Source organism: Engraulis encrasicolus, chromosome 9 (genome assembly GCF_034702125.1).
Source record: "Engraulis encrasicolus isolate BLACKSEA-1 chromosome 9, IST_EnEncr_1.0, whole genome shotgun sequence".
NCBI lineage: Eukaryota > Metazoa > Chordata > Actinopteri > Clupeiformes > Engraulidae > Engraulis > Engraulis encrasicolus.
The window spans coordinates 44,723,694-44,749,633 of NC_085865.1; the positions used below are offsets into that span (position 1 = coordinate 44,723,694).

General features: G+C 46.2%; 1 protein-coding gene across 1 annotated transcript in view; it reads right to left on the minus strand.

The window, feature by feature from the left end:
- The window catches only part of reck (reversion-inducing-cysteine-rich protein with kazal motifs), a 106,447-nt gene that overhangs the window by 25,864 nt on the left and 54,643 nt on the right, over positions 1-25,940 (minus strand). The window contains exons 8-14 of the mRNA XM_063207222.1: positions 24,710-24,907; positions 23,423-23,681; positions 22,848-23,021; positions 12,879-13,091; positions 6,450-6,586; positions 5,678-5,818; positions 5,011-5,199 (exon numbers count right to left, since the gene is read on the minus strand). Coding sequence (XP_063063292.1) covers positions 5,011-5,199; positions 5,678-5,818; positions 6,450-6,586; positions 12,879-13,091; positions 22,848-23,021; positions 23,423-23,681; positions 24,710-24,907 — 1,311 coding nt within the window. The remainder of the gene's footprint in view (positions 1-5,010; positions 5,200-5,677; positions 5,819-6,449; positions 6,587-12,878; positions 13,092-22,847; positions 23,022-23,422; positions 23,682-24,709; positions 24,908-25,940) is intronic.

The following is a 25,940-nucleotide window of genomic DNA, read 5'->3' on the forward strand; positions in this document are numbered from 1 at the left end:
CAAATAAATTAAATGTGCACTGAACACATGCATTATACTGTACATGCACACACACACAAATGCAGATACAGACATACATACTGTTCATACACACAAATACTGTACATAGGCTATGTTATGCACAATCACATACTACACACACACACACACACACACACACACACACACACACACACACACACACACACACACACACACACACACACACACACACACACACACACACACACACACACACACACACACACACACACACACACACACACACACACACACAGGTGGCCTTCAGTAGCCTTCATCCTCCAAGCTTTAGAGGAACTGGCTGCCTTTGGTAGCCACCCAGCACCCCTGTTCTGCTGAGCAGGCAGAGTACAGTATGCTAAAACCACATTCTACTGAGGAACCAGGAATACATCCTACAGCACATCCTATTATGCATCCCACTGAGCATCCTACCCAGGGCCGCTGACAGCTTTGGATGGGCCCAGGACAAATTCATCTCAAAGGCCCCCCCGCCCAATACATTCAATGTAATGAGGAACCAATTGTGGGGCCCCCATCTCCCTGGGCCCGGGACAACTGACCCCTTTTGTCCCCTCTTGTCCGCTTCCCTGATCCTACCCCCTGACTGAAGCTCATGGAGAGAGCGTGTAAACAGCAGAGAGTAGTGAGTACACTTGAGATAGGTTCAAGCAAAACAGACAATCCTTACACTTGTTTATTTCAAAAGAGCACAGGGCAGCATAGTGATGCACTGGGACCTGTCCTGCATGTCTGTTTACTGGCTATGCTATGTACTGTGGCATACATTTCTATTCTGAACACATCCACATAATGAAAATTTCAAAATTCATGTTTATTTGGGCGATATTGATTGCCACTTCATTAATATGCTGTCCTTGTATTAATATTTCATAAAACCAATACAGCCAGTGTTAGGAGTGCATGATGAAGTATTCATGGACTCATACAGTGAGACGATCTAGTCAGCTCCGACTGTGTTCCGAATGGCAACTGCAGGTGAGGGGTCCAGTTCCACATTTGTGACCACTTGGGGGCAGTGTGTTGGACAGGGTCACGGCTTGGGCAAAAGGGGTTACTGAGGTAATTCAATCTCTTAAATTTTGTGTTCGGTTACACACACACTGCCACTCGCACGCACTCACAAAAACACACAAACTCATTCACACTCATTTGACACAGTCACTTGCACACACACACAAACACACACACACACACACATGCAGTACACACACACACACACACACACACACACACACACACACACACACACACACACACACACACACACACACACACACACACACACACACACACACACACACACACACACACACACACACACACACACACACACACACAGAATTGGACACAAATGTAGCCGCAATTATTATAATCTTAGCGCCCACTGTGCAAGCTGCCCAGGCGACATTGTTGGGTGGGGTAAAGGGTGAATGAGGGGGCGAGTGGGTGTGTTTGTGTGTGTATTTGTGTGTGTGTGTGTGTGTGTGTGTGTGTGTGTGTGTGTGTGTGTGTGTGTGTGTGTGTGTGTGTGTGTGTGTGTGTGTGTGCGTGCGCGCATGCGTGCGTATTTGTGTGTGTGTGTATGTGTGTGTGTATGTGCGTGTGTGTGTGTGTGCGTGTGTGTGTTTGTGTGTAAGTGTGTGTAAGCGTGCAGCACGACCACAGGAAGGAAATGCCAGCGTGTCGCTGCTTTGTCATTATGCCTCAGATGTGTGGTGCTAAGCTTCGCCACCAGAACCCGGGGCACCACAGGACACACAGAGCCTGTTTGGTCTATTCCGGGACGCGGCCCCGCCCACCCCTGCTCACACGGCATGGGCACGCACAACGACAACAACAACAATAACAACAAACAAACAAACTAAGCAAACACACAGCATACATGCAAACACCAAGCCCACAACAAACACATCGACACACCACCCAAGTAAACAGAAATCATAGTAAACATCGAATGCAACACACACATACAGTTCATGCAACAAATGCGCAACTAACACACCAACTAACTGGGCCAACATACAGAATGCACATTAAAAAAGCAGGACGCTAAGGCACTCTTCTAAGAAAAAACAGCTTTAATGTAAAGGCTAGTTCATGTTTGAATTTAAGGAATACTGCCTACATGTTTCGGCCCGCTATACGGCCTTCATCATGGTAAGAAGTGAGAATACAGAATGCACACAAAACAGATACAACAAGTGCGCAACCAACAATCAATACACACTACAAATGCACAACAAACATACAATGTACATACAATATGCGCTAACAAACCACACGCACAACAAACAGTAAACACAATCACAAAAATTCAATGCACAATTATGCAACAAAACACGCAATTCACACACACACACACACACAACAAATGCTTTACAAACACACCACAGGCACACAAGGCAGCACCAAACAAACTTCCAACAAACATGGGCCTCTTTCATCTCAAGCAAAGCCTGTTTATTTGTTAGTTTGTTGTCTTTGCGTTCACTGCTGTGTGACCGCGTGACTCTGAGGAGCCTGGTTTTAAAAGTTCAACACCAAATGAAAACAATAAATAACTGAAAAAGAGGCACTTTGATTTTTTTTGTCACATCACAGCCAAAGCCGACATGAAAATGTACCACTTGTCCTTTTATGTCCCTCCGATTATTCCAAAGGCATGAATTCGGCACAACAACTGGGCATGGTTACCTCCCAAAAGGGCCCTCAGTGGAACCAGTGTTACTGTAGGTTGTTGTGACAGGTTGCTAACAGGTTAAACCTATGGATGTGTACAATGTGTGTGTTGCAGATTTGCTTGTGTGTGTGTTGTGTTTCTCTCTCTCTCTCTCTCTCGCTCTCTCTCTCTCTCTCTCTCTCTCTCTCTCTCTCTCTCTCTCTCTCTCTCTCTCTCTGCGTGTGTGGGCATGTGTGTGTGTGTGTGTGTGTGTGTGTGTTTAGGCCAAACAAAACCCCATTCCTCTGATCCTACGCGGTTTACAGCTGTCTCTGTACTCCGTAGATGGATACAACAAGTGAGAGATACAATCACGTTTCACAGCCACACTGCACCAGAGGCAGGACAGGATGGGCCACAACACAGCCCTCCTTCACGGCAGGAGCTCACCAGCTGCCCAGCATCTTTGTATCCCCCCATTGAAGGCCCTTTCCATGCCCCCCTTTTCTCCACAGCTGGTACCCAGAGACACACCAACAGACTGGGGCAGGGTGGCGTGCAAAGCTGTGGGCCAGGGAACTGACAGGACAGAACAGAAGTTTCCAGCGTGTTGCTGCCGCTAAACAGACAAACAAGTCCACAAGCCTGAGCCGAGATGAACGGCAGTAACATTTAGCGCTACATGATGCTACCCCAGAGGACAGGAAGATGTTACAAGTGCTCTACACATATTTTTTTGCGGTGGCAAAGTCACAACTCTCTTTCTGTAACAATACATTTTAGAAATGTGCCCCCAAATCAGGCCTGCTGGTTGAATACTATAAAGGTTCCAGCGTGTTGCCGCTAAGCAGATAAACAAGTCCACAAGCCAGAACTGAGACAAACTTCTGTAACATTTGCTGAATGCCAACTCTATGGCCGGGAAGATGTTTACATGCTTCGAGAGCAGTACAAACTTTTCAACAGGCAAACTCACAACAGTCGTCTGTAACATTTATATTTTACAAATCTGCCCCCAAATATTGTCGAATGCTGATTGAATGCTTTAAAGAATTCCTTTAATCAATGTACAGAGATAATGATGATAAGATAAGGTCAAGTCTTGGTAGACTGGATGCTGTGATATGCCAGTGTTTGTGACTACCTGTTCGTTCAGTAGTTGACCCCAGAATGCATTCTAGAGTGGCACAAAGTGTACAATCCTAATCCTTGGTCCTGGGGTGCTTTAAGCGGAGATCATGCGGGATGAAATCCACTTCTACCTCCAATGTGTATAGAGGAATTGTAGCTGGCTGCTCTAGTGAAATGGAGGAGTAGGGGGAGGTGGTGGGACAATTCAGGAAGCCATTGGGTGCCGCTATGCTTGCTGCAAGCTGTAAATTACGCGCGTCACCGCGAGCAACCGACACATGCTTGCTTCAAAAGCAGTTGACCAAGACATCCAGGGGGCAGAGAGCACGCAGCATTGGGATGTGGAAATTGGGAACACAGATGGTAAGGAAAACAACAAAACAAAAAGAGGGGCTCCCTGGGCAAGGAAACAATACTGCTACTACTCCTACTGCTACTATATGTGCACGCTCCTTTTTCAAAGTGCAACAAGGAAGTATGATCACAAATGTTTAAAATTTCGGACAAACTCAATGAGATGCTCTTAAAAGTTGCTGTCATTGTCGTTTTCATATCAAGCACACGCGTGGAACTGTGCAGTCTTTCTTACGATCGCCCCCAGTGAGTTTGAAGATATTGCACCTGACGCACGCATTTGGCTGCCGTGTCCAACGCGCGCAAAATTGACATTAAAATACGCGTATCTTGCAGCAAGCATGCCGGCACCTTTAGTGCATGACAGGTGAAAGAGGGAAGGAGGGATTTGAATTGAAAGGTGGCTGCAAATAATGACAGCTGTCAATCACTCACAGACTTCCTCCAAAACAAAGTTTATATATAAACTACATTTGTAAGGCAAGGTTTTGACTTTGGGCTGTGAGTGTCTCCACTTGCTGTCTTATTTGTGCCTGTGCAACACTCCAAAAGCTGATAGTATATGTTCCTGTTACTCGAAATTGTAGGGTGTGGAAAGAGTTAAGTAAGTCACATGCATTACAGATTTCAGAGAGAGACTGCTGCTTTAACTCTCATACTTCAGCACGTAAAGTTGCATCTTTTACCTGACATGTTTACATGCCTGACTGAGGTATAAGAAAAAAATAAGTCTTACTATAACAGTTAGACATAATGGACATCATAAATGCATTAAACTAATGTTTGTGTGGTTGTAATGTGAGGTGCTTGGGATGACTCACTCTTTGCCTGGCCTCCCACCATGCACTTCTTGTCCGTGTCAATGCAGGGCATGGGGGCGCAGTTCTCCAGTCGACCACTAGGGTTGCAGGTGCACACGTCATAGCAGCCAGGCCCTGAGTTCTGAGACGGCACCTGGATCCGCGTGTCCATGTGAACCAGGAAGTCAGAGGCTTCACCCAGCTTACAGCCTGATACAGACACAGACACAGACACAGACACACACACACAGACACACACACACACACACACACACACACACACACACACACACACACACACACACACACACACACACACACACACACACACACACACACACACACACACAATTGAGTACATCATTTTTTACACATTTTTTACACATTTTNTACACATACCATAAATATCAAAAACACATATACTGAAATGCAAACATTAAAAAAACACAAACACATAGAGGTGCATTTTTCTGCTTCTTTCCACAGATACACGTAAAAAAATATTTCCTAGCAGACACAGACAGACAGACAGACAGACAGACAGACAGACAGACAGACAGACAGACAGACAGACAGACAGACAGACAGACACATACACATACACATACACATACACATACACATACACATACACATACACATACACATACACATACACGTACAGCACACCCACACACACAGACATTACCTGGGACACACAAGTAAGGCAAACAGTCCTGGCCCACGTGGCATCCCTTGCGGTTGACCTCGCACAGGTAGTTGCTAGGACACGGGTTGGGGTTGCAGGGGTGGATCACTTCCTCTATGAAGTTGCCAAGGGAACTTGGCTCTGCAACAACCAATCAAATGACTCAGTAAGTGGTACACGAATATACTGTGTGTCTATATACATTCAAAGTAATGTACATATGTCACATAATTTTGATTGATGCACTTTCTACTCTGTGTTCTCAAATACAGTAGACTAAAATAATAACTCTGGAGTGAAAAGATAAAAAAGAACTTTTTGAGGCAACTGACTAAAGTCAAAAATCCTTTAATAAACTGGCTACATGCCGTAATAACTCTGGCATGAATTACATAAACTTTGTGAATGTGTGTGCCGATTTCGCAGTACATGGCATGCTTTACAATTAATCCAATGTGGTCAGTATGAATTCCATGTGAAGATGAAAAAAGTCCACTTCAAAAATTCCTGGTTTGAAGCTGACTTTCTCTCATCTTCATCTGGTAATTTGGTTGTCCTGATTCCAGGTCAGAGTTTTTTTGGACGTGCAGGCTTCAAACTACTCTTTTAGTATGAGCGTACTGAGTACTGTACATACTCAGGTATCTCTCATTACATAAACTTTGTGAATGTGCTGCCAATTTTGCAGTACATGACATGCCTTAGAACTAATCCAATGTGGTCAGTATGAATGCCATGCTTGCGGCACGGTACGGTACGGTACGGTACGTACTCAGGTATCTTTCCAGAGGGATGCAGCCTTCCGAGTTATCGCTAGGAGACAGGAGGTCACAGATTCGCTCGGGTGTCATTCCATCCCGGAATCGCTTGCGGTCACCACACTGGGTCAGGATGTCCACACAATCGGACCTAATGGGACAAATAATAACGCAGAGGCTCAGAAGCGGGACACACAGAGTTAGCAGACAGACACATACAAGCATACACTGTAAAACATTGCAGCCAGATAGCCCATTAATGCACGCCGTACCTCCAGTGGCATGCTGTAATAATCATTGAAAATTTAAGTACCATAGTACTACAATACTATGACATAACACAGGGCCTTTAGTAATGCACTATGACTTGGTCATTGCCATTCTGGTAACAGCAAATTTATAAAGCCATATCTTAAAAGTAAGTTGGCCTGCTGCCTTAGGTTTGTAAGAAAGCCTCGAGTTGATATAAGCCTTGAGTTGAATTACCGTAACGAACGACCAAATTTAAGGCAGCAGGGCAACTTGCTTTTTTACGCTTAACTGGCTTTCAGTGTTTTACAGTGTACAGTATAACAGGCTGCACAAAGCATTACACAGGGTATGGCATAATCATTCAGTCAATCAGTGTAGTTATGATAGAGTATTAGCTCACAATTGCTGGTGAAAATCTTAACAAAAAAAATACTCGAATGGCACACACAAGGACGTACTGTACAGATGTACAGCTGCACGATCGGAGTACAGTATGCTGACATTCTACTAATAAGGCATAATAAAAAATTATATATAAAATATTAAAAAATAATAATCATAAAGTAGCCACAACAGACCCATTTTACCAACATCTTGGCATCATACTGATGCAGTGAATACTGGTCTCTGTGTGTCTGTCTATTCTGCAGCAGGTGACATCTTATAGCCATGTTAGTGGACTGATATAATTACTACGGACTCTGTCTGGGAACAAACAATTGTCGCCAGGAGGGCTGTACTGTATAGCCAACATTCATGTAGCCCTGTGTGTGTGTGTGTGTGTGTGTGTGTGTGTGTGTGTGTGTGTGTGTGTGTGTGTGTGTGTGTGTGTGTGTGTGTGTGTGTGTGTGTGTGTGTGTGTGTGTGTGCGTGCGTGTGTTTGTGTGTGTGTGTGTGTGTGTGTGTGTGTGTGTGTGTGTGTGTGTACGTGCGGGTGTGTGTGTGTGTGTACGTGCGGGTGTGTGTGTCTAATGTTGTCTTAAAGTCTGAAGTCTTGGCCCCGTGCATCTGGGTCAACCAGGGCTCGTTGAATAAAAATAGAGACACGGTCCTTCAAAACAGGTTTACATAAGCTGCAGATGAGGAATCCAAACTAAACTAAGATGGCAGGGGTCAGTAGTTCAAGCGAAATATGAGACAATTATATGAACAAAAAATGATCTGCATTCCAATGCACAACCACAAATTGCAGTAAACTAATTAATGAAGTGGAACATTGTAACCTTTACTTTCTGGTCTCACACCAGCATCCAATTTAAACCATTATATTGACATAAAGCTACACAGAACAAAAAAAATGCATGTTGGATTGCAAGGCTTCACTTTTTCAGTTATTAAATTCACACTAATTATTATTATTGTCAGCAGAGTTGGCATGTGCAGTATGTTGTTCTTTGTCTTCTGGTATGTGCTGAAGCACTTAACCCCGGTCCATCCTGGTCCATGCCTGCCAGACAACACCATGCTGGTCCCTGATGGCTACAGAGGGAGACCCAGACCAGACAAGCCAATACGGTGTCGCCTCCCCATGCTGTCCACCCAGAGCCATAAAGCTACACAGAACAAAAAACAATGCATGTTGGATTGCAAGGCTTCACTTTCTAGATGCGTCCTAGCATCTCTATAAGAGGGTATGTCCTCTGTCGGTCCAGCGGTCTGTCTGAAACGCATTCTCTAAATTGTCATTCCCTCCTGTGTCCACAAGGTGGCAGTGCATAGACGGACGCATCTTAGTCCTCCTGTCGGACTTGTTCAGTTATTAAATACATACTAATAATTATTATTATCAGCAGAGTTGGCATGTACGGTATGTTGTTCTTTGTCTTCTGGTATGTGCTGAAGCACTTAACCCTGGTCCATCCTCCGCCTGCCTGCCTGCCAGACAACACCATGCTGGTCCCTGATGGCTACAGAGCGAGACCCAGACAAGACAAGCCATACGGAGTCGCCTCCCCATGCCGTCCACCCAGACGGCAGGAATGGAATGGGGGCGATGCGGAGGGATGTATGAAGGGATGGAGGGAGGGAGAAGGGAGGGGAGATGAAAGACAAACTTCCTGCCGTCTGTGGCATAGTATGTACATCAAGAAGAGCCCCCGGCTGCGTCGATTAATCATACAATACTGGGCCGCGTCTGGGCCGCGTCTGGCCCGGGTCTCCCGTCTCTCCCACACTCCCTTTAATGTCACTGATCCTCACAGAGCTCTTCCCCATGTATGCTGGATTGCTTTCAAGCGCCGCGGGTCTGTCCCAGTCCCACATGCTCAGTACAGTAGGGGTCCTTCTCTCTCTCTCTCTCTCTCTCTCTCTCTCTCTCTCTCTCTCTCTCTGTCTCTCTCTCTCACTCTCTCTCTCTTTCTCTCTCTCTCTCTCTCTCTCTCTCTCTCTCTCTCTCTCTCTCTCTCTCTCTCTCTCTCTCTATCTCCTTCTTTCTTCTCTCCCCCCTCTCTCCATCTCTCTCTGTCACTCTCTCTCTCTTTCTTCATCTCTCCCTCTCTTTCTCTCTCTCTCCATCTCTCTCTTTCTCTCTCTCTCTCTCTCTCTCTCTCTCTCTCTCCCTCTCTTTCCCCCCTCCTTCTCTCTGCCTCTCCCTCTCTGAGCTTTGTCTGAAGCCATTCTGCAACCCCTCTGCCTAATTTCCTGATTTCCTTAGCCGTGTCTTTGTCTGTGAGTACCCACATTCTGACACAGCTATGTGCTTTCATTTGTTCTCCCGACCACAGCGCGGAGCTGGAATAACAATAGTATATAGTACGTAGTAATATAATAATATAATAATGCCAGCCATCCGGAGGATCAGAGACGAGACCGCTCAATCGGCTCGCTTGCTTGCTTGCTTTCGGTTGGAATGATCCCTTGCCGCACTTCCGCGCTCCAAATCCCAAGACAGAAGGGACTTGAAGTCTTTGTTAACAAATCCTTCAGTGTCACATTCGTTCAACAAAAGGGCTTGGAGTTGGCCGTGGCAAACCAGCTGTGGAATCTGTAAGTGTGTTTGTGTTTGTAGATAGACAGACAGACAGACAAAGAGACAGACAGACAGACACACACACAGACAGACAGAGAGAGAGACAGACAGACAGAGACAGACAGACAGACAGACACACAGACAGAGACAGACACAGACAGACAGACAGACAGACAGACAGACAGACAGACAGACACACACACACACACACACACACACACACACACACACAGAGAGAGCGTGCTGGATGACCAACTGCAGTGCAACACCTCAGCGTGTGTCAAAGACAGATGGTCAGGGTGTATTCCTTTTATTTGTGTGTGTGTGTGTCTGTGACATGAACCACGAGCATGCTATAATCCCACAGCATGAGCAACATGTTCTTATGACATGTGTATGTGTGTGTGTGTGTGTGTGTGTGTGTGTCTGTCTGTCTGTCTGTGTGCTTGTTGTTGGTGTTTGCGCGCCCGTGTGTGTATGTATGCGTGTGTGCGCACACACATGTGTATGTGTAGGCGTGTATGTGTGTGTGTGCAAGTGTGTTTGTGTGCATGTGTGTATTCTCTAAATAACAGTGTGGACATGTGCAAAATAGTAGCACTTCACTCACGTGTAAAAGTGAGAATGTGTGTGTGTGTGTGTGTGTGTGTGTGTGTGTGTGTGTGTGTGTGTGTGTGTGTGTGTGTGTGTGCATGTGCGTGTGTGTCTGTTTCCTCACACATGTGTATGCATGTCTGTCTGTCTTTCAATGTGTTAATGTGCATGTATGTAAGTGACTGTCATAAGCCCTAAACTATGGAAGCGATCTAGGTAAGTGACTGTCTATTGGTTTCTGTGCCTGGGCAGACATGCATTGACTCACATAGACAGCATAGGCGTGCATGCTTTGGGGAAACTCATGAGAAGCTTACTGAGGGAAGCTAACCTGCTAACTACCTAACTTGAACATGCAGTTATTTTAACACATGCCTGTGAGGGTAGGCCTCTACAGCTTGTTGTGTCAAAAAAACAAATAAGTACAGCATGTAGTGTAAAAAGTAGAATAATCTTTTACACTCTTCCATAGAACAATAGACTTTATCAAGAGCTTCAGGACAGATTATCTATTATCAGCATTTATTCTTCCCTACAAACTTGACACGTGCAGCTACCTTCCTCACGAGAAGCTTATTGAGGGAAGATATTTACATTGGCAGCCTCCTGTTTGCACTGCACTGGCGTCTCCACAAATGAAACATTTCATGTTTGCATACCATACTGTAAAAATGAACACCTGAAAATCTCTGTGTCTGTGTGACAGTGTGTTTCTGGGAATATGCGTGTGCTTGCATGAGGCAGTGATTGTTTTGTGCATGTTTATTGTGTGTGTGTGTGTGTGTAAAAATGCTTATGTGTCTGGGCGTGAGTCTGTGTGAACATGCGTCTATGTGTGCAAAAGGAGTTTCCGTGTATTCCTGTGGTTTCAAGTGTGTATGCTTGCAAGGAAGAGTATGTATCCAGGTGTCATGCCTGTGTGTGCATGTGTCTATAGTGAACAATAGCGAATGACACAAAAAGGCTCCATATTCATTGGCCTGTCCTAAATGCACGCTCCATCACACACTGTGAGTACACATGGGAACAAAGTGCACAAAACAGCACCTGTTATACCGATGTGGTGTTCCTGAATGGCCCTGTGATGTGCAAACCCGCAAACACATGCGCACACGCACGCACGCACACACCCACACCCACACACACACGCACGGACGCGCGCGCACACACACACACACACACACACACACACACACACACACACACACACACACACACACACAAACACACACACACACACACACACACAAACACACACTCATCAACCTCACCAACACACACATACACGCGCGCGCGCGCACGCACACACACACACACACACACACACCCCAACACAGACCACTTGTTACGGACACGTAGGCTGCCAATTACCGCTGCTTGTCCACGTACCATCTGACGGCTTATGAAAATAAACATGGCTCCCTGAAGCAGCTTTAGCAGTATGTAGGAGCTTCCGGAAGGGAAGGGAAGGGAAGGGAAGGCACTTTCGTTTAGGTAAGTACAGATCCGCATCTCCAAGACAGTGTGTTTGTGTTCGTCGTTAAGGAGGCCTTTGATGGGCCACAGAGCAGGGCTGGACTGGCCATCTGACATAGCGGGCATTTCCCAGTGGGCCCCGCACCCTCATGGGCCCCTATTTTCAGAAATGTAAAAAAAAATTCTGAAAATAGGGGCACACAAAGGTGCGTGGCCCACCTTTGAGTCAGTTCTGTACCGCTAATCACGAGAGGCCCCTTTAAGCCAAAAGTGCCCGGGCCCTATTTCTCCCCCAGTCCAGTGCAGCCCTGCCACAGAGAGTGGTACACAGACCACACGGTGGTGAGTCACGCCCATACACAAACATACAAGCCCCTCTCCACTGCATGTTGAGACAGGGCCACAAGGAACACCAAAGTTTCCACATTTGGGACTCAAAAAACACAGGACACACACACACACACACACACACATATTTCCTGCCCATAATACCGGATAAGTAGCACCGGTAGTTTTAGCCCTTTCCCCGCTGGATACTTAATGCCATGGGCCAATTCATTTCAAAACAGAAAAAGCATAATATGCATACACATGAAGCCAGCACCAAAAGTGGACCAGCTTTGAGCCATGTCAGCACCAGAGTATGACCCCATCGCGTGGAAAAAAGTATGGAAAGCGATTAAGACACAGCAAACAACTATGCTCGCTAGTATAGTATTGCATTACTGCTCTAAGTACTGTCCAGTATGTCTGTTTTGTCTGTCTGTTCTGTGTGTGTGTACGTGTGTGTTTGTGTTTGTGTGTGTATGTGTGTGTGTGTGTGTGTGTGTGTGTGTGTGTGTGTGTGTGTGTGTGTGTGTGTGTGTGTGTGTGTGTGTGTGTGTGTGTGTGTGTGTGCGCGTGTGTGAGTGTGTGTGTGTGTGTGTGTGTGTGTGTGTGTGTGTGTGTGTGTGTGTGTGTGTGCATGTGTGTGTGTGTGTGTGCATGTGCATGTGCATGTGCATGTGCATGTGCATGTGCATGTGCATGTGCATGTGCATGTGCATGTGCATGTGCATGTGCATATGTGCGTGCGTGTGTGCGCACGTGTGTGTCTGTCTGTCTGTCTCTTCCTTTGGTAGTGCTCTGTGTACAGTGTAGCATGTATGCTCACTTGCAGATGATGCTGCCGCGTGACTTGCTGTAGCAGGGCTTGATCTGCAGAGCGCAGGCCACCGCCTTCCACATGTCCGGCTGGCACTTCCTGATGTCCAGCACGGGGATGTTCATGAAGGGCATCCGGATCGTGCCATTGGACCACAGCTTGATGTCATTCATGGCGCCCTGGTCTGATTGGACGTTGCAGCTGCGGAACAGCTCGGTAGGCCTGCGTTGGGATAACAAAAGGAAAACACAAGGACTCACACACACACACACACACACACACACACACACACACACACACACACACACACACACACACACACACACACACACACACACACACACACACACACACACACACACACACACACACACACACACGGTAAGCGAGACAAAACAAGACAAGATCTGTACACACAAGATACACATGTTAATTTTGTCAGCAACACAATTCATTCATTCATTCAATCATTCATTCATTCATTTGTTCGTCCATTCCTTCGGTCGTTCCTTCGTTCATTCATTCATCCACTGCTCATTCTGTACATTTGATAGGAAGTTAATTGTATAATTTTGCTCTGAAAAATAGGAATATTAGATCAAGAACAAGTGAAGTTCATTATTTTTGTTTGGGTTTGGGTGCTCTGCTTTCTTTAGGACATACTGGGGCAGTCATGGGTGAGTGGTTAGGGCGTCAGACTTGCATCCCAGAGGTTGCCGGTTCGACTCCCGACCCGCCAGGTTGGTGGGGGGAGTAATCAACCAGTGCTCTCCCCCATCCTCCTCCATGACTGAGGTACCCTGAGCATGGTACCGTCCCACCGCACTGCTCCCCATGGGGCGCCACTGAGGGCTGCCCCCTTGCACGGGTGAGGCATAAAATGCAATTTCGTTGTGTGCAGTGTTCACTTGTGTGCTGTGGAGTGCTGTGTCACAATGACAATGGGAGTTGGAGTTTCCCAATGGGCTTTCACTTTTTTTCACTTTACTGACACAAAGAGCAGGAGGGAAGGTGAATTTGTCAAGTGAGTAAGGAAGAACAAATGCTGATATTACATAATCAATCCTGAAGCTCTTGATAATGTCTATTCATCTCATAGAAGAGTGTAAAAAAGCAATGTGTTTTGAAGAACAAGGTGAAACAAGAGCTGAAAATTAGATAATCAATCCTGAAGCTCTTGATAATGTCTATTCATCTCATAGAAGAGTGTAAAAAAGCAATGTGTTTTTTACAGTGCAGGCTGAGTAGGCCTAGCCAGGCCACACCCTCCTAGTGACGCAATACCTTCGGCCTTGTTTCTAAAGCAATCTAAATATCATTTCCGATATCCAATAAAATCAGGACCTCCACCCATTTTGTCGGAAAGCAGTCAACCAGTAGCAAACCAAGGGAGGTGGGTCAACCGTGCTGTTTGGGAAACTTTATTTTCATGCTCTTGGTCAGACCAAATCTCCAAGAGATTTGAAAGTCGATGATAATCAGGGTAGAGTAGGCCTACCATCACAGGCATGAGTTATTGTAAAATAACGGCATGTTCAAGTGAGCAAGTCCACCTCTTCACCCGTTTTTCGCAGCCTAGATGAATTTGATGACATGTGTCAGTTAACGCTGCCTTCTCTCGTTAGCGATGACAAGAGAAGGGTAAACAAACAAATGAAATGACTAAACAACCCAAACCACCACATCTTACAACTATGCAAAACTCTCAATGAAAAACAACAACAACAGCAAAAAAAAAAAACGCCAGGGATTTTTTTTTTTTTTTTAGAATATAAAAACATGAACGAATGAACGTACGCTGCTATTTGTCTACCCGAAATCAAGTCTAAAAAAAAACGTAAACATGTGCAGATGCGAATCGCATAATGTTTCAATCTGTCTGGAAAAAAAACCCCTCATAAGACGGACGGAGACAGAGTTGCTGGGCCAAAGATGTTGAGGCTGTCCTTCAAACACCAAACGCTACACACACAATGGTATCCAATTACAACAATCCCCTGCTTTTGGAAGGCCACGGGCTAGCCCAAGGCCAATGTAGAACACAAATAAACAGAATGGAGAGAATATGTTTTCCATCCACGCAGATGAAGAAAATAGCACACAGATCCACAACAAGAGGGTTTTTTCCTTGCTCGTCCTTGCAAAATCGTAACTGGAAACATGCTTTTGAAGAGGCAGCCTGACAGAGAGAGAGAGAGAGAGAGAAAGAGAGAGAGAGAGAGAGAGACAGAGAGACAGAGAGAGAGAGAGAGAGAGAGAGAGGGAGAGAGAGAGAGGGAGTGAAATAGGAAGCGTTGTGGTATATAGCAGAGTGTAGACGTGTCCCAGAGAAACTCGCTGGACAAACACGAAACATGCAACAAAAATCTACTTGCTCCCCTCATGTGCTGGGGCCTCAGGAAGGCCGGGTGCGGGGATGGGGGGGAGCGGGGGATGGGAGGGTTAGTGGGGAGGAGAGGGGGGGCTGGAGGATTTTTTAGGGGATGTGAGGGGCGCTGTGAGGGGGTATAACAATCCATTGGAGGAAGTGCCTTTCATCTGGATCCAGAGAGAAAGGAGAGAGAGAGAGACAGAGAGAGAGAGAGAGAGAGAGAGAGAGAGAGAGAGAGAGAGAGAGAGAGAGAGAGAGAGAGAGAGAGAGAGAGAGAGACAGAGAGAGAGAGAGAGAGAGAGGGGGGTCAGTGCCCCCAATGCACGAGTGAATAGCTGACTGCAAGACTGAGTGACTGAGTGACTGCTGGGGTAATGCAGGGTGGTGGACAGTACAGGCTGAAAGTCAGATTAGACTTCTGCAACTGCGCTCGTCAAAAGTCGCGTGGGAGTGACCACGAACCAAAATTGTATTCATGCATCTGCGAGTTCTGCGAGGTCCGAGGTCTCGTCGCGAGCCACATTTGAAATTGCGCGATTACTTTCACTACATTGTAAGCACTGCGGTCATTATTAAGCAATGTTGACATACCCAGTCTGTTTTCATGAGCAGAAAATACAAGCATGTAAAGACAGTTGATTCTGCCGATGTGTGTTTACATTCGGTGGAGGAAGCTACGGTAGTAAAACCGCAGGCATTGTGCCACGAGTGTTCAACTGATGCATTGTTTGTTACTTAGCTTGTAGCTTCGTGTATTTACACACATTTACACACAAGGCATTAATAGTTTTTAACAGAATACAGCTCTGTTCTTGCAAACTACTGGCATTGCGCTGCCACAAGAACAGAACAAGGAAGTAGCAAGACGACCAATCATAGCGCCTTTTTGTCTGCGTCCTCCGCGTCCGTCCGACGGATAGTTAGAATTTTTTTTGAGGCGCTCGACGACGACCACAGAGCGGGTGGCGTGGACGCACACAGACAGAAGACGGACGGACGCAGAGGCTATGCGTCCGAAGCATAAATCTAGCTTGAGGCAGAGGCAGAGGCTGGGGGAGAGAGACTGGAGCCGGAGGATGAAGCTTTGGCATAGTCAGGGCTCTGTCAGAAGTTGGACTGTTTGGGATGTCTGAAAGCCCAGGACGTATCACAGTCCTCGGGTCATCAAAAGACAGGAAAAGAGTGATGGAGGGAGACTGGGAGATATTACACAGGTAGAGAGAGAGAGAGAGAGAGAGAGAGAGAGAGAGAGAGAGAGAGAGAGAGAGAGAGAGAGAGAGAGAGAGAAGAGACAGAGAGAGAGAGAGAGAGAGAGAGAGAGAGAGAGAGAGAGAGAATGCACATATAGGTGAAGACTCATTATATTATTAAATGTTGATCTGAAATGCTGATATAAATGTCAGTTTGAAATGTTTTTCTGGAAAAGAACATTGACAGCTTGACTTAGATTTGACATTAACACAGGCCATAAAAAGAAAGACAAGCTATGTTGACTGCTTCAGCACAGTACACATTTCAAGCTGAGGAAATTTAATTTTGTTTTAATGAAATATGAGTGGATGGGGAGGATACGGTGTGTGTGTGTGTGTGTGTGTGTGTGTGTGTGTGTGTGTGTGTGTGTGTGTGTGTGTGTGTGTGTGTGTGTGTGTGTGTGTGTGTGTGTGTGTGTGTGTGTGTGTGTGTGTGTGTGTGTGTGTGTGTGTGTGTGTGTGTGTGTGTGTGTGTGTGTGTGGGCGTGCGCGCACGCGTGTGTGTGTACAAGTACATACATGGCTGTGTGTGGGTCTGTCAGGAGCAGAATTATGTGTGTGTGTGTGTGTGTGTGTGTGTGTGTGTGTGTGTGTGTGTGTGTGTGTGTGTGTGTGTGTGTGTGTGTGTGTGTGTGTGTGTGTGTGTGTGTGTGTGTGTGTGTGTGTGTGTGTGTACAAACGTATGTGTGTTTTGCCTCTTGATGTGTGTATGGAAGGCAAGGGAAGTAGTGCAGAGGGGACTTCAGAAGAGCTTTATTTATTTATCTCTCTCTGAGTACCACCATGGTACGGGTCAGCAGGGTCCCCCGCTGTGCTCTAAGCCCGAGGTAGGTCCACATCGCTCCAGGTGATGGGCCTCCGGGATCTATGGGGCTGCGGGGCCCTCGTTCCGGTCCCCTCCCCTCCGGGCAAGTGTTTGCATTTGCAACCCGCGGCCCCCGGGCTCTGGGTTCCCCCCCGCCGCGCTGGACGCAACAGCTTTTGAAATCGGCGGGGGAGCCAGACCAGCAACGGACGTCCCCGGGAGTCCCTTCAAAGGGGGAGTGTGGCCGAGTGTTTGTTTGGCCTGACCCCCAGGGCCCCCCCGACAGAGGCGGCATGAAGGACAGACAGACAGACAGACAGACAAAACGACAGACAGACAGGGACAGACTGACAAACAGACAGACGGACGGCTGGACGGACAGACAGACAGGGAGGTCCTTCATGACACTGTGCCCCCCTCCATCCCATTTTGCCTCCTCCACCTTTTTCTACTTTCTACTCTGTCCCCATCTCTTCCTCCTCTGAGGAAAGTGTGACAAACAACTGGGATGGGTTCCAGCTTGTTCTTGCAGAGATATGGAGATGGAGAGAGAGAGAGAGAGAGAGACACAGAGAGAGAGAGAGAGAGAGAGAGAGAGAGAGAGACACAGAGAGAGAGAGAGAGAGAGAGGAGAGAGAGAGAGAGAGAGAGAGAGAGAGAGAGAGAGAGAGAGAGAGAGAGACACAGAGAGAGAGAGAGAGAGAGGTGGTGCGTGAAAGACAGACAGACAGACAGACAGACAGACAGACAGGCAGACAGGCAGACAGAGACCTAAGTTCTGAGAGAGCCACTCAGACATCGTCCTCCATCCTCCTCCTCCATCCTCCTCCTCATCCTCCATCCTCCTCCTCATCCTCCATCCTCCTCCTCCTCCATCCTCCTCCTCATCCTCCATCCTCCTCCTCATCCTCCATCCTCCTCCATCCTCCTCCTCATCCTCCATCCTCCTCCTCATCCTCCATCCTCCTCCTCATCCTCCATCCTCCTCCTTCTTGCGCTACTCCTCTAGGGCCACACGCGCATCACCTCGCATGGTTCACACAAGGCAAAAATCATCACCCGAGGCTACAGGGTCAGGGCTCGAACACCACTGCAGCGCAGGGCAGGCATAAAGATTTAACCAGGCTGGACCTGAACGGATTCTGATGTATACTTCAATAGGCGTAGACTGCATTGTGCTGCAGAGAGGGGGCATGGAGAAGGCACTGCCTCCAGATGCCCGAGGGGGACTGGTGAGATTTTGGGGGGAGAGCTAGCTGGAACAGGGGGGCCTTGCCAGGGACATACTGTAGCCACAGGTAATGTGTCCAAGGCACTATGGCTCAAAGAAAATTATTTTAGAGCCATAATGCATAATTCTTATAATAATTTTAGTTATACATCCCCAAATATCGCAAGGTTATGAGAGAAACACAACCTGTTTGATATGTTTTAGCGAACTTGTTCATGCTTTATGAGAAGTATTTACGTAGCATCCCTATTGGATACATTTGCTGTAGACTCAACAGACCAATAAAGTGTCTGTCTGGCCTTTATTTGTCCTTCTGAAGTCTATGCCACAGCGAGGCGTTATACCAAACCCATGGTCATTTGAGGATGAGGGCCCAATGGACTGTAAAAGAAATAACTATTTCTCTAACAGCAGGAGGTAGGTGGTGAAAATGAACATAATGAACTTCAAATGCCCGGATAAGCAAAAAAAAAACGGAGAGTTTTAAAATCTGCGGTTTTCACCACCCTGGCCAGACCACACCGACCTCCCGGCAGTCCGCCTCTCCTGCCCGGTCCCCCTAGAAAACCTTGTCGCCGGTCCTTGGTTCCCACAAAAAGAAAACAGCGGTCGATTTAACAGCGGTTTTGGCTCCGTTAGCTGAAAGATTGGTGAACCGTGCTGAAGTTCGTACCCACGCGCTCGATGCGGTAAGAGTGGGGTTTGACATCCAGCCGAGCTGAAGGAGAGAGAGCCAGAGAGAGCCTGGGGTCAACAGCCCTTGAGTGTGTGAGAGAGAGGCCTCCACATTGCTGGCCGGTGCCCATCATATCTATGTATCGTTTGGCGTCTCATTGAAACTCTCCCTTGTGGCCACTACGGTATAACAATCAGACCTCTTCAGCCAACTTGCTGGCTACCAAAAAGGGCCCGGGGGCCCCCAAAGTCAACACAGCTCATTGTTCATGGTGCCGACCCACACTGTCAAAGAGCATCAATTAGTGGTAACGTCACATGCTGTCCAAAGAAACCCTCAGCGAGGCGTTTTATTGCTCCATCACGAATCGACTGAGAAATGTGTCAACAACACAGAAACCGCTCGCATTCTCACTCTATCTCTCACTTTCTCCATCACTCAACCACAAACACTCTCACACAGAGACACTCACACACACTCAGACAGTCAAACACAAAGAGAAACACACACACAGAGACACACATGCACACACACGCATACACACTGCTACCTCCCTCAACCACAAAACACTCTCACACAGAGACACTCAGACAGTCAAACACAAAGACAAACACACACAGAGAAACACACATGCACACACACGCATACACACTGCTACCTCCCTCAACCACAAAACACTCTCACACAGAGACACTCACACACACAGATACTCACACTAAAAGACAGACACACATACGCACACAAGCACATGCGCTGCCGCCTCCCTTCATAGGCCAGTCTACACTCACGGTTCACAACCAGACTCCGATGTGTCTGCGAGATTCTGAAACCTGGCACGTCCTAGCAACGTAGCATTCGAAATGTACCCTTTATGCAACTGCAACAGCACGCAAATGTCTCACTAACAACATTGTCAACAAGATGGCCCATGTGGTGGCAAATTTATTTTAAGTAATTGCGACTGCAGAAGAGCATAACAAAGGGAATATAGCCTAGAACATTTTTGGATTCATGTGCAATTTGTCCTGCATGGCTCCTCCTTTCTTGTTGCCAATTTAATGCATTAAGGTAAGCCCCCATTTAAGCTTGTTGCTATCAGACTGGCGATGACCATATCCTCCTGACTACCAGGGGAAAAAAAGTTTAAAAATCTTTGTTTTTTTTTCACTCCCCCAATTGTTTGAAGGCAAAAAATGAGATTGACAACATTTTTTTCGAATTTTTATTTTTCATTTTAAAGATTTAATGTGTCCATTACAGTGGACATTGGAAGGCCGTACATTGAAAATGTACCTTAATTGCTATCAATCAATCTGGATGAAAAAGCACAACAATCAGTTTAATAATTAGTAAATTTGAGCATTTATGAGTTTACAATGAGTGTTTTATTGGTTTGAGGTGGAAACTGGATGTGTCTGTGACCATTATCATTCATGCAGGTCATCTCAAGTCAAAGCAATTTTGTTTTAAGCAACTGGACTTGCAGTTGAAGCTTGAATGACATGTGGTCCCTCAACAGAGAACTTTCACCAGAGTTGACTAATTTTATAGTTCTGATGTGTGAAATATGGGTTATTATCTCTGGAACAAACATGTGTTCATGTCTATAGGATTAATTTAGTCTTAATTTAATTTTTGGTTGAAATATTGTCCTGCAAAGTTCAGACACACATCAGAGTCATGCTCCACATGGGGCGACAAATGCATCAATAGGAAAAGTTCTGCTTATTCTGATTCTACTTTTCCTGCTTGAAATGAATCCTAAGAGGTCTCTGAACCTTCAGCATCTTCCTCAAACATCACATCTAGGATTATTTATCAATAATGTGCTGTAAAGTGTCTCTCCTTCTGATTCTGATACTGACTTTCTGACTGGAAAAATACTAACAAAATGGAAGATGTCACTACCAATGTCCATTTTAGAGGACATTTCTTTAACGCCTAAATATGGGGATTAAATAATGTTACATTAATTTAGAAATGGTTTAATTGTGCTCTGAAGAGATTGAAATAACATATAAAGATGATGTTTTAAGACAATAATTTCCCACTTTTAAGTATTATGCATTTACTTTCCCTTTAGCCAAAAGCGGCCTATTTTTAATGGACACCATTTTCCTTGCAAAGAAATAGAAAGTTCCCAAAACCCCACCCCTACACACATGGTATCATTGGAAAGCTCTGAATGTCCTCTTCAAAGACCATTGGGAGTTAGCACAGTAGTGTGTATGGGGTGGGAGATATTGCGGTTTACAGATGTCCTCTAGAGAGGACAAAAATGAACTGCTGGTAGTCAGGAGGATATTATGTGATATTAGGTCAGAATCTGTGTAATGCTGTGCAGAACTATACGTTTTCTTTATGACTGAATAGAAAAAACGCTCCACTGGTGGAACAATGCATATAGGTCTAGAGTCTATGTCTGTCTGCATGGGAAAGTAAGAAACGGAATTTCAATTCTTTGTATGACCAGCGCCTTTAAAGACATTGACAATAAAACCAACTTGACTTGACTTGACTTGACATATCATAAGACAACTAAGGTTAATGGTGTGAACCATGATGGTTTAGTGGCACAGCTAGCAATATATTGGCTTTTCATTCTTGTTCAACTGAGGAGGTATTGATATGCACTGCACTGGTGCGGCTCTGGGTCCGGAGGCGGGGGGTTGGCGTATCATATCACAGGGCTACAGACAACTGTAGGTTAAAGGTGTGAAAAATGATGGTTAAACGTGGGACAGCGAGCGAGCAACATATTGGCCTTTCATTCTTGTTCAAGTGAGGAGGTATTGTCATGCTCAGTTGTACAGCTGTTTATCTTCTGTCCCATCTCTGCTGGAGACAGCCCTGTCCATATTTACCCTGGCCTGACAATACACTATGACACCACGCCAGCACACAAGACAAGGGCGTTACGCAATCGCTAGCTAGAGTGCTGCGGTCCAACAATCACATAAAAAGTGCTCTTTCTCACGCTAAAATGTATAATGACATTACTTCATAGCATGTCAGCTCAATACTACTTGCCATTGTGAGATTTTAAATCAGATCACTGGTCTTACAGAGAACATAACAATGGCAATGGCAAGTATCAATGACCCCTGACACAGGAAAACTAGCATCAGTAAGCAGATAGACATCTAAATCTAGTTTAGTTTAGTTTAGTTTAGTTTAGTTTAGTTTAGTTTAGTTTAGTTTAGTTTAGTTTAGTTTAGTTTAGTTTGGTTTATTGGTTTACTTGACAGGGGCCATGTACAGGCCAGTTCCAGTACCAGAGTTTGCTACAAAGCTAATTTGCATCTGTGGTCCCTGTGCTACCCGGTGCTACCCAGTGCTATAAATATGTAATACACACCTGGCATACTATTGTGTGTATATTACCTGTTGTTGAAGTTGGTGCAGTAGGCCAGGTGTAATAACTATAGTAGGTCAGGTGTATATTACCTGTTGTTGAATTTGGTGCAGTAGGCCAGGTGTACAGTATTGAGTATAGTATAGTATAGTATAGTATAGTATAGTATAGTATAGTATAGTATAGTATAGTATAGTATAGTATAGTATAGTATAGTATAGTATAGTATAGTAGGCCAGGTGTATATTACCTGTTGTTGAAGTTGGTGCAGTAGGCCAGGTGTATATTACCTGTTGTTGAAGTTGGTGCAGTAGGCGAGGTCATTGCAGCCCAGCTGGCAGGGCTCGCGGACGTCGGCAAGGCAGGTGATGAGGGCCGTCTCCACGGGGTTGTACTCGCACAGCTGGTCAAATTCCTGCCACGTCTGGGTGCCCCAGTTGGTGCTGATCTCCTGACACATGTCCCTGTAGTGAGGATCATGCACAAAGGTCAAAGGTCAAGATATGACAGGCGTCTCAGGCACAGAAGAATAAAAATAAAGAAATAAAGACAACTCAAAGTCAAACAGTACATCACTGATATCACTGATGGTTTTGATAGACAAAAATCAGTGAACATAAACAAAACCTTGATAGTTTATAACAATATTTTGGCGTTAATAGGTTATTATTTTAAACAACTATTTTTGGGGGTGTGTACCTTTATTTGTGACAGGACAGTTAGAGAGGTGACAGAAATCAAGTGGGGAGAGAGACGGGGAAGGCTCTGCAAATGACCTCAGGCCGGAATCGGACCCGGGTCGCCAGTTTAGCAGTGCAGTGCCCAGCTGATTGAGCAACGGCTGGGCCTGTTAGTAGGCTATTACCTGCAGAGTGAGGTATTGGCTTTGGCGCAGCAGTGCAGCTTGGCCCAGTCGATCTTCTGCGGGTGCGGCTCGGGGTCCGGAGGCGGGGGGTTGGCGTTGCCCAGGAAACACTGCCAGAGGGGGTCCTGGGGGAGGGGCTCGCTGCCACACTCCTTGATCAGGCCCTCCATGATCTCGTGCTCCGTCGTCATGGTGCGCAGGATGTGCTTGCACGAGGACTGGCAGTGGGCCTCCTCAGCAGCGTCGCAGCAGTACAGGCCTGAAGGACACACATGAAGAGAAGTGAAATGCACACATGTGCAAGACACGTCATGAGATTTAGAGTATGCACATCTCACCTGCCTGAGGCCAGGTGCAGCAAAAAGGCATATCTGATAGTGGAAAGAGTATAAGTCCGCTTTGACGATTTATTCAGGTCATACTACCTTTCGAACCAACAGGGTCTTCATCAGGCACACATGAACGCTCACACGTAAGCACGCACACAAACTCAGTCATGGGTAAGGATTTAGGGTGTCAGACTTGTAGCCCACCGACTCCCGACTCTCGACCCACCAGGATGGTAGGGGGACTAATTAACTCTGCTAAAATTGCTCTCCCCCATCTTCCTCCATGACTGAGGTACCCTGAGCATGGTACTGTCCCGCCGCACTGCTCCCTTGCGACGCCATTAGCGGCTGCCCCCTTGCACAGATGAGGCATAAATGCAATTTCCTTGTGTGCACATGTGTGCTGTGGCGTGCTGTGTCACAATAGAGTTTCCCAGGTGGGCTTTAACTTTCACACACGCACACACACACACCCTGATTTGGCACTCACTGTCTTTGGGTGCCTTGTTGAGGTAGGAAACACACACACACACACACACACACACACACACACACACACACACACACACACACACACACACACACACACACACACACACACACACACACACACACACACACACACACACACACACACACACACACACACAGAGTTTAATACTTTTATTTGGATCTCATCAGTAGGGCAGCATTGCAGACCCAAATAGTGGTCGAAGCAAATTTCATAGCAGTCGGTAAGGACTGATCAGAATAACAGAGTCCTATGCTTTGCATTACACTTATGTAAAATAATAGGCCAAGGTCAGAATGGGCAGTTAGATTAAGGCCTCTTAGGGGTAAAGATGGCACCTCCTTCGCCAGATTGCTAAACTACCAATTATTCCAGAGACTGAGCAGTATTTGGCAAGGCGTTTTGAATTGTTCTTATTAAGTCCCTGATTTTGGCATTGGCACTCACTGTCTTTGGGCGTCTTGTTGGGGTAGGACTTGGTGTAGTTGCTGACGCAGCTGATGAGCTGGGGGCTGACACTCTGGCAGTAGTCCTCCACGGCCTTGATCTGGGAGGCGCTGGGGGACGCGTCCGTGCGGAAGATGGCCTGGCAGTACTCGCGGCAGTTGGTGTGCCGGCCCGCATAACTGCAGCACACCGAGCCCACTGGAAAAAATGAGTTACACACATGTACTATAAATAGGAGAAACACACATAAACATGCACGCAAGCACGCACGCACACACATACATAAACACAGACACAGACACACACACACACACACACATACACATGTAAACACACATACACACACGTAAACACACATGCACGCACACAGCACACCAAGCCCACTGCAAAAAAATAAAAATTACACACATTTACTATAAACAGGAGAAACAAACACACACACACACGCGCACACACACACACACACACACGTAAACACGCATTCACGCACACAGACACACAGACACTCAAGCATACAAGTAAACACACATGCATGCGTGAACACACACACACACACACGCACGCACGCAGACACACACACACACACACACACACACACACACACACACACACACACACACACACACACACACACACACACACACACACACACACACACACAGACAGACACACAGACACACAGGCACATCCACCAGCACTGTTACACAAAGGCTACACACTTTAGGGACAATTTAAGGGCGTTACTGTATGTCAAGTTTATATTTCAAGACGCAGGCTAAGCCCATAGTCCTACAGCTTTGCTGAGCTAGAAGAGTTGAGCCTCTGGGCTCTTGTGTCTCCTTGAAACATTCCCACGGTAACACATACAAGACATAAGACCTGCTTTTGTCCAATACATAATCTTTCTAATGATTGAAATGTCCACCCTCACCCTTCAACTTCCCATCTATCGCTTCCTTTCTCTCTCTCTCTCTCTCTCTCTCTCTCCACTCTGCGTCATTATTTTGCTATCATTCTCTCTCTCACTCCTCTATACGTCTTTCTTTCTTTCTTTCTTTCTTTCTTTCTTTCTTTCTTTCTTTCTTTCTTTCTTTCTTTCTTTCTTTCTTTAATTCTTTCTTTCTTTCTTTCTTTCTTTAAGTCTTTCCTACTTTCTCTCTTGATCTTGCTCTTTTGCAGGCTCTCTCTACCCCTCCTCTTCATCTCTCTCTCTTGCTCTCTCTCTCTCTCC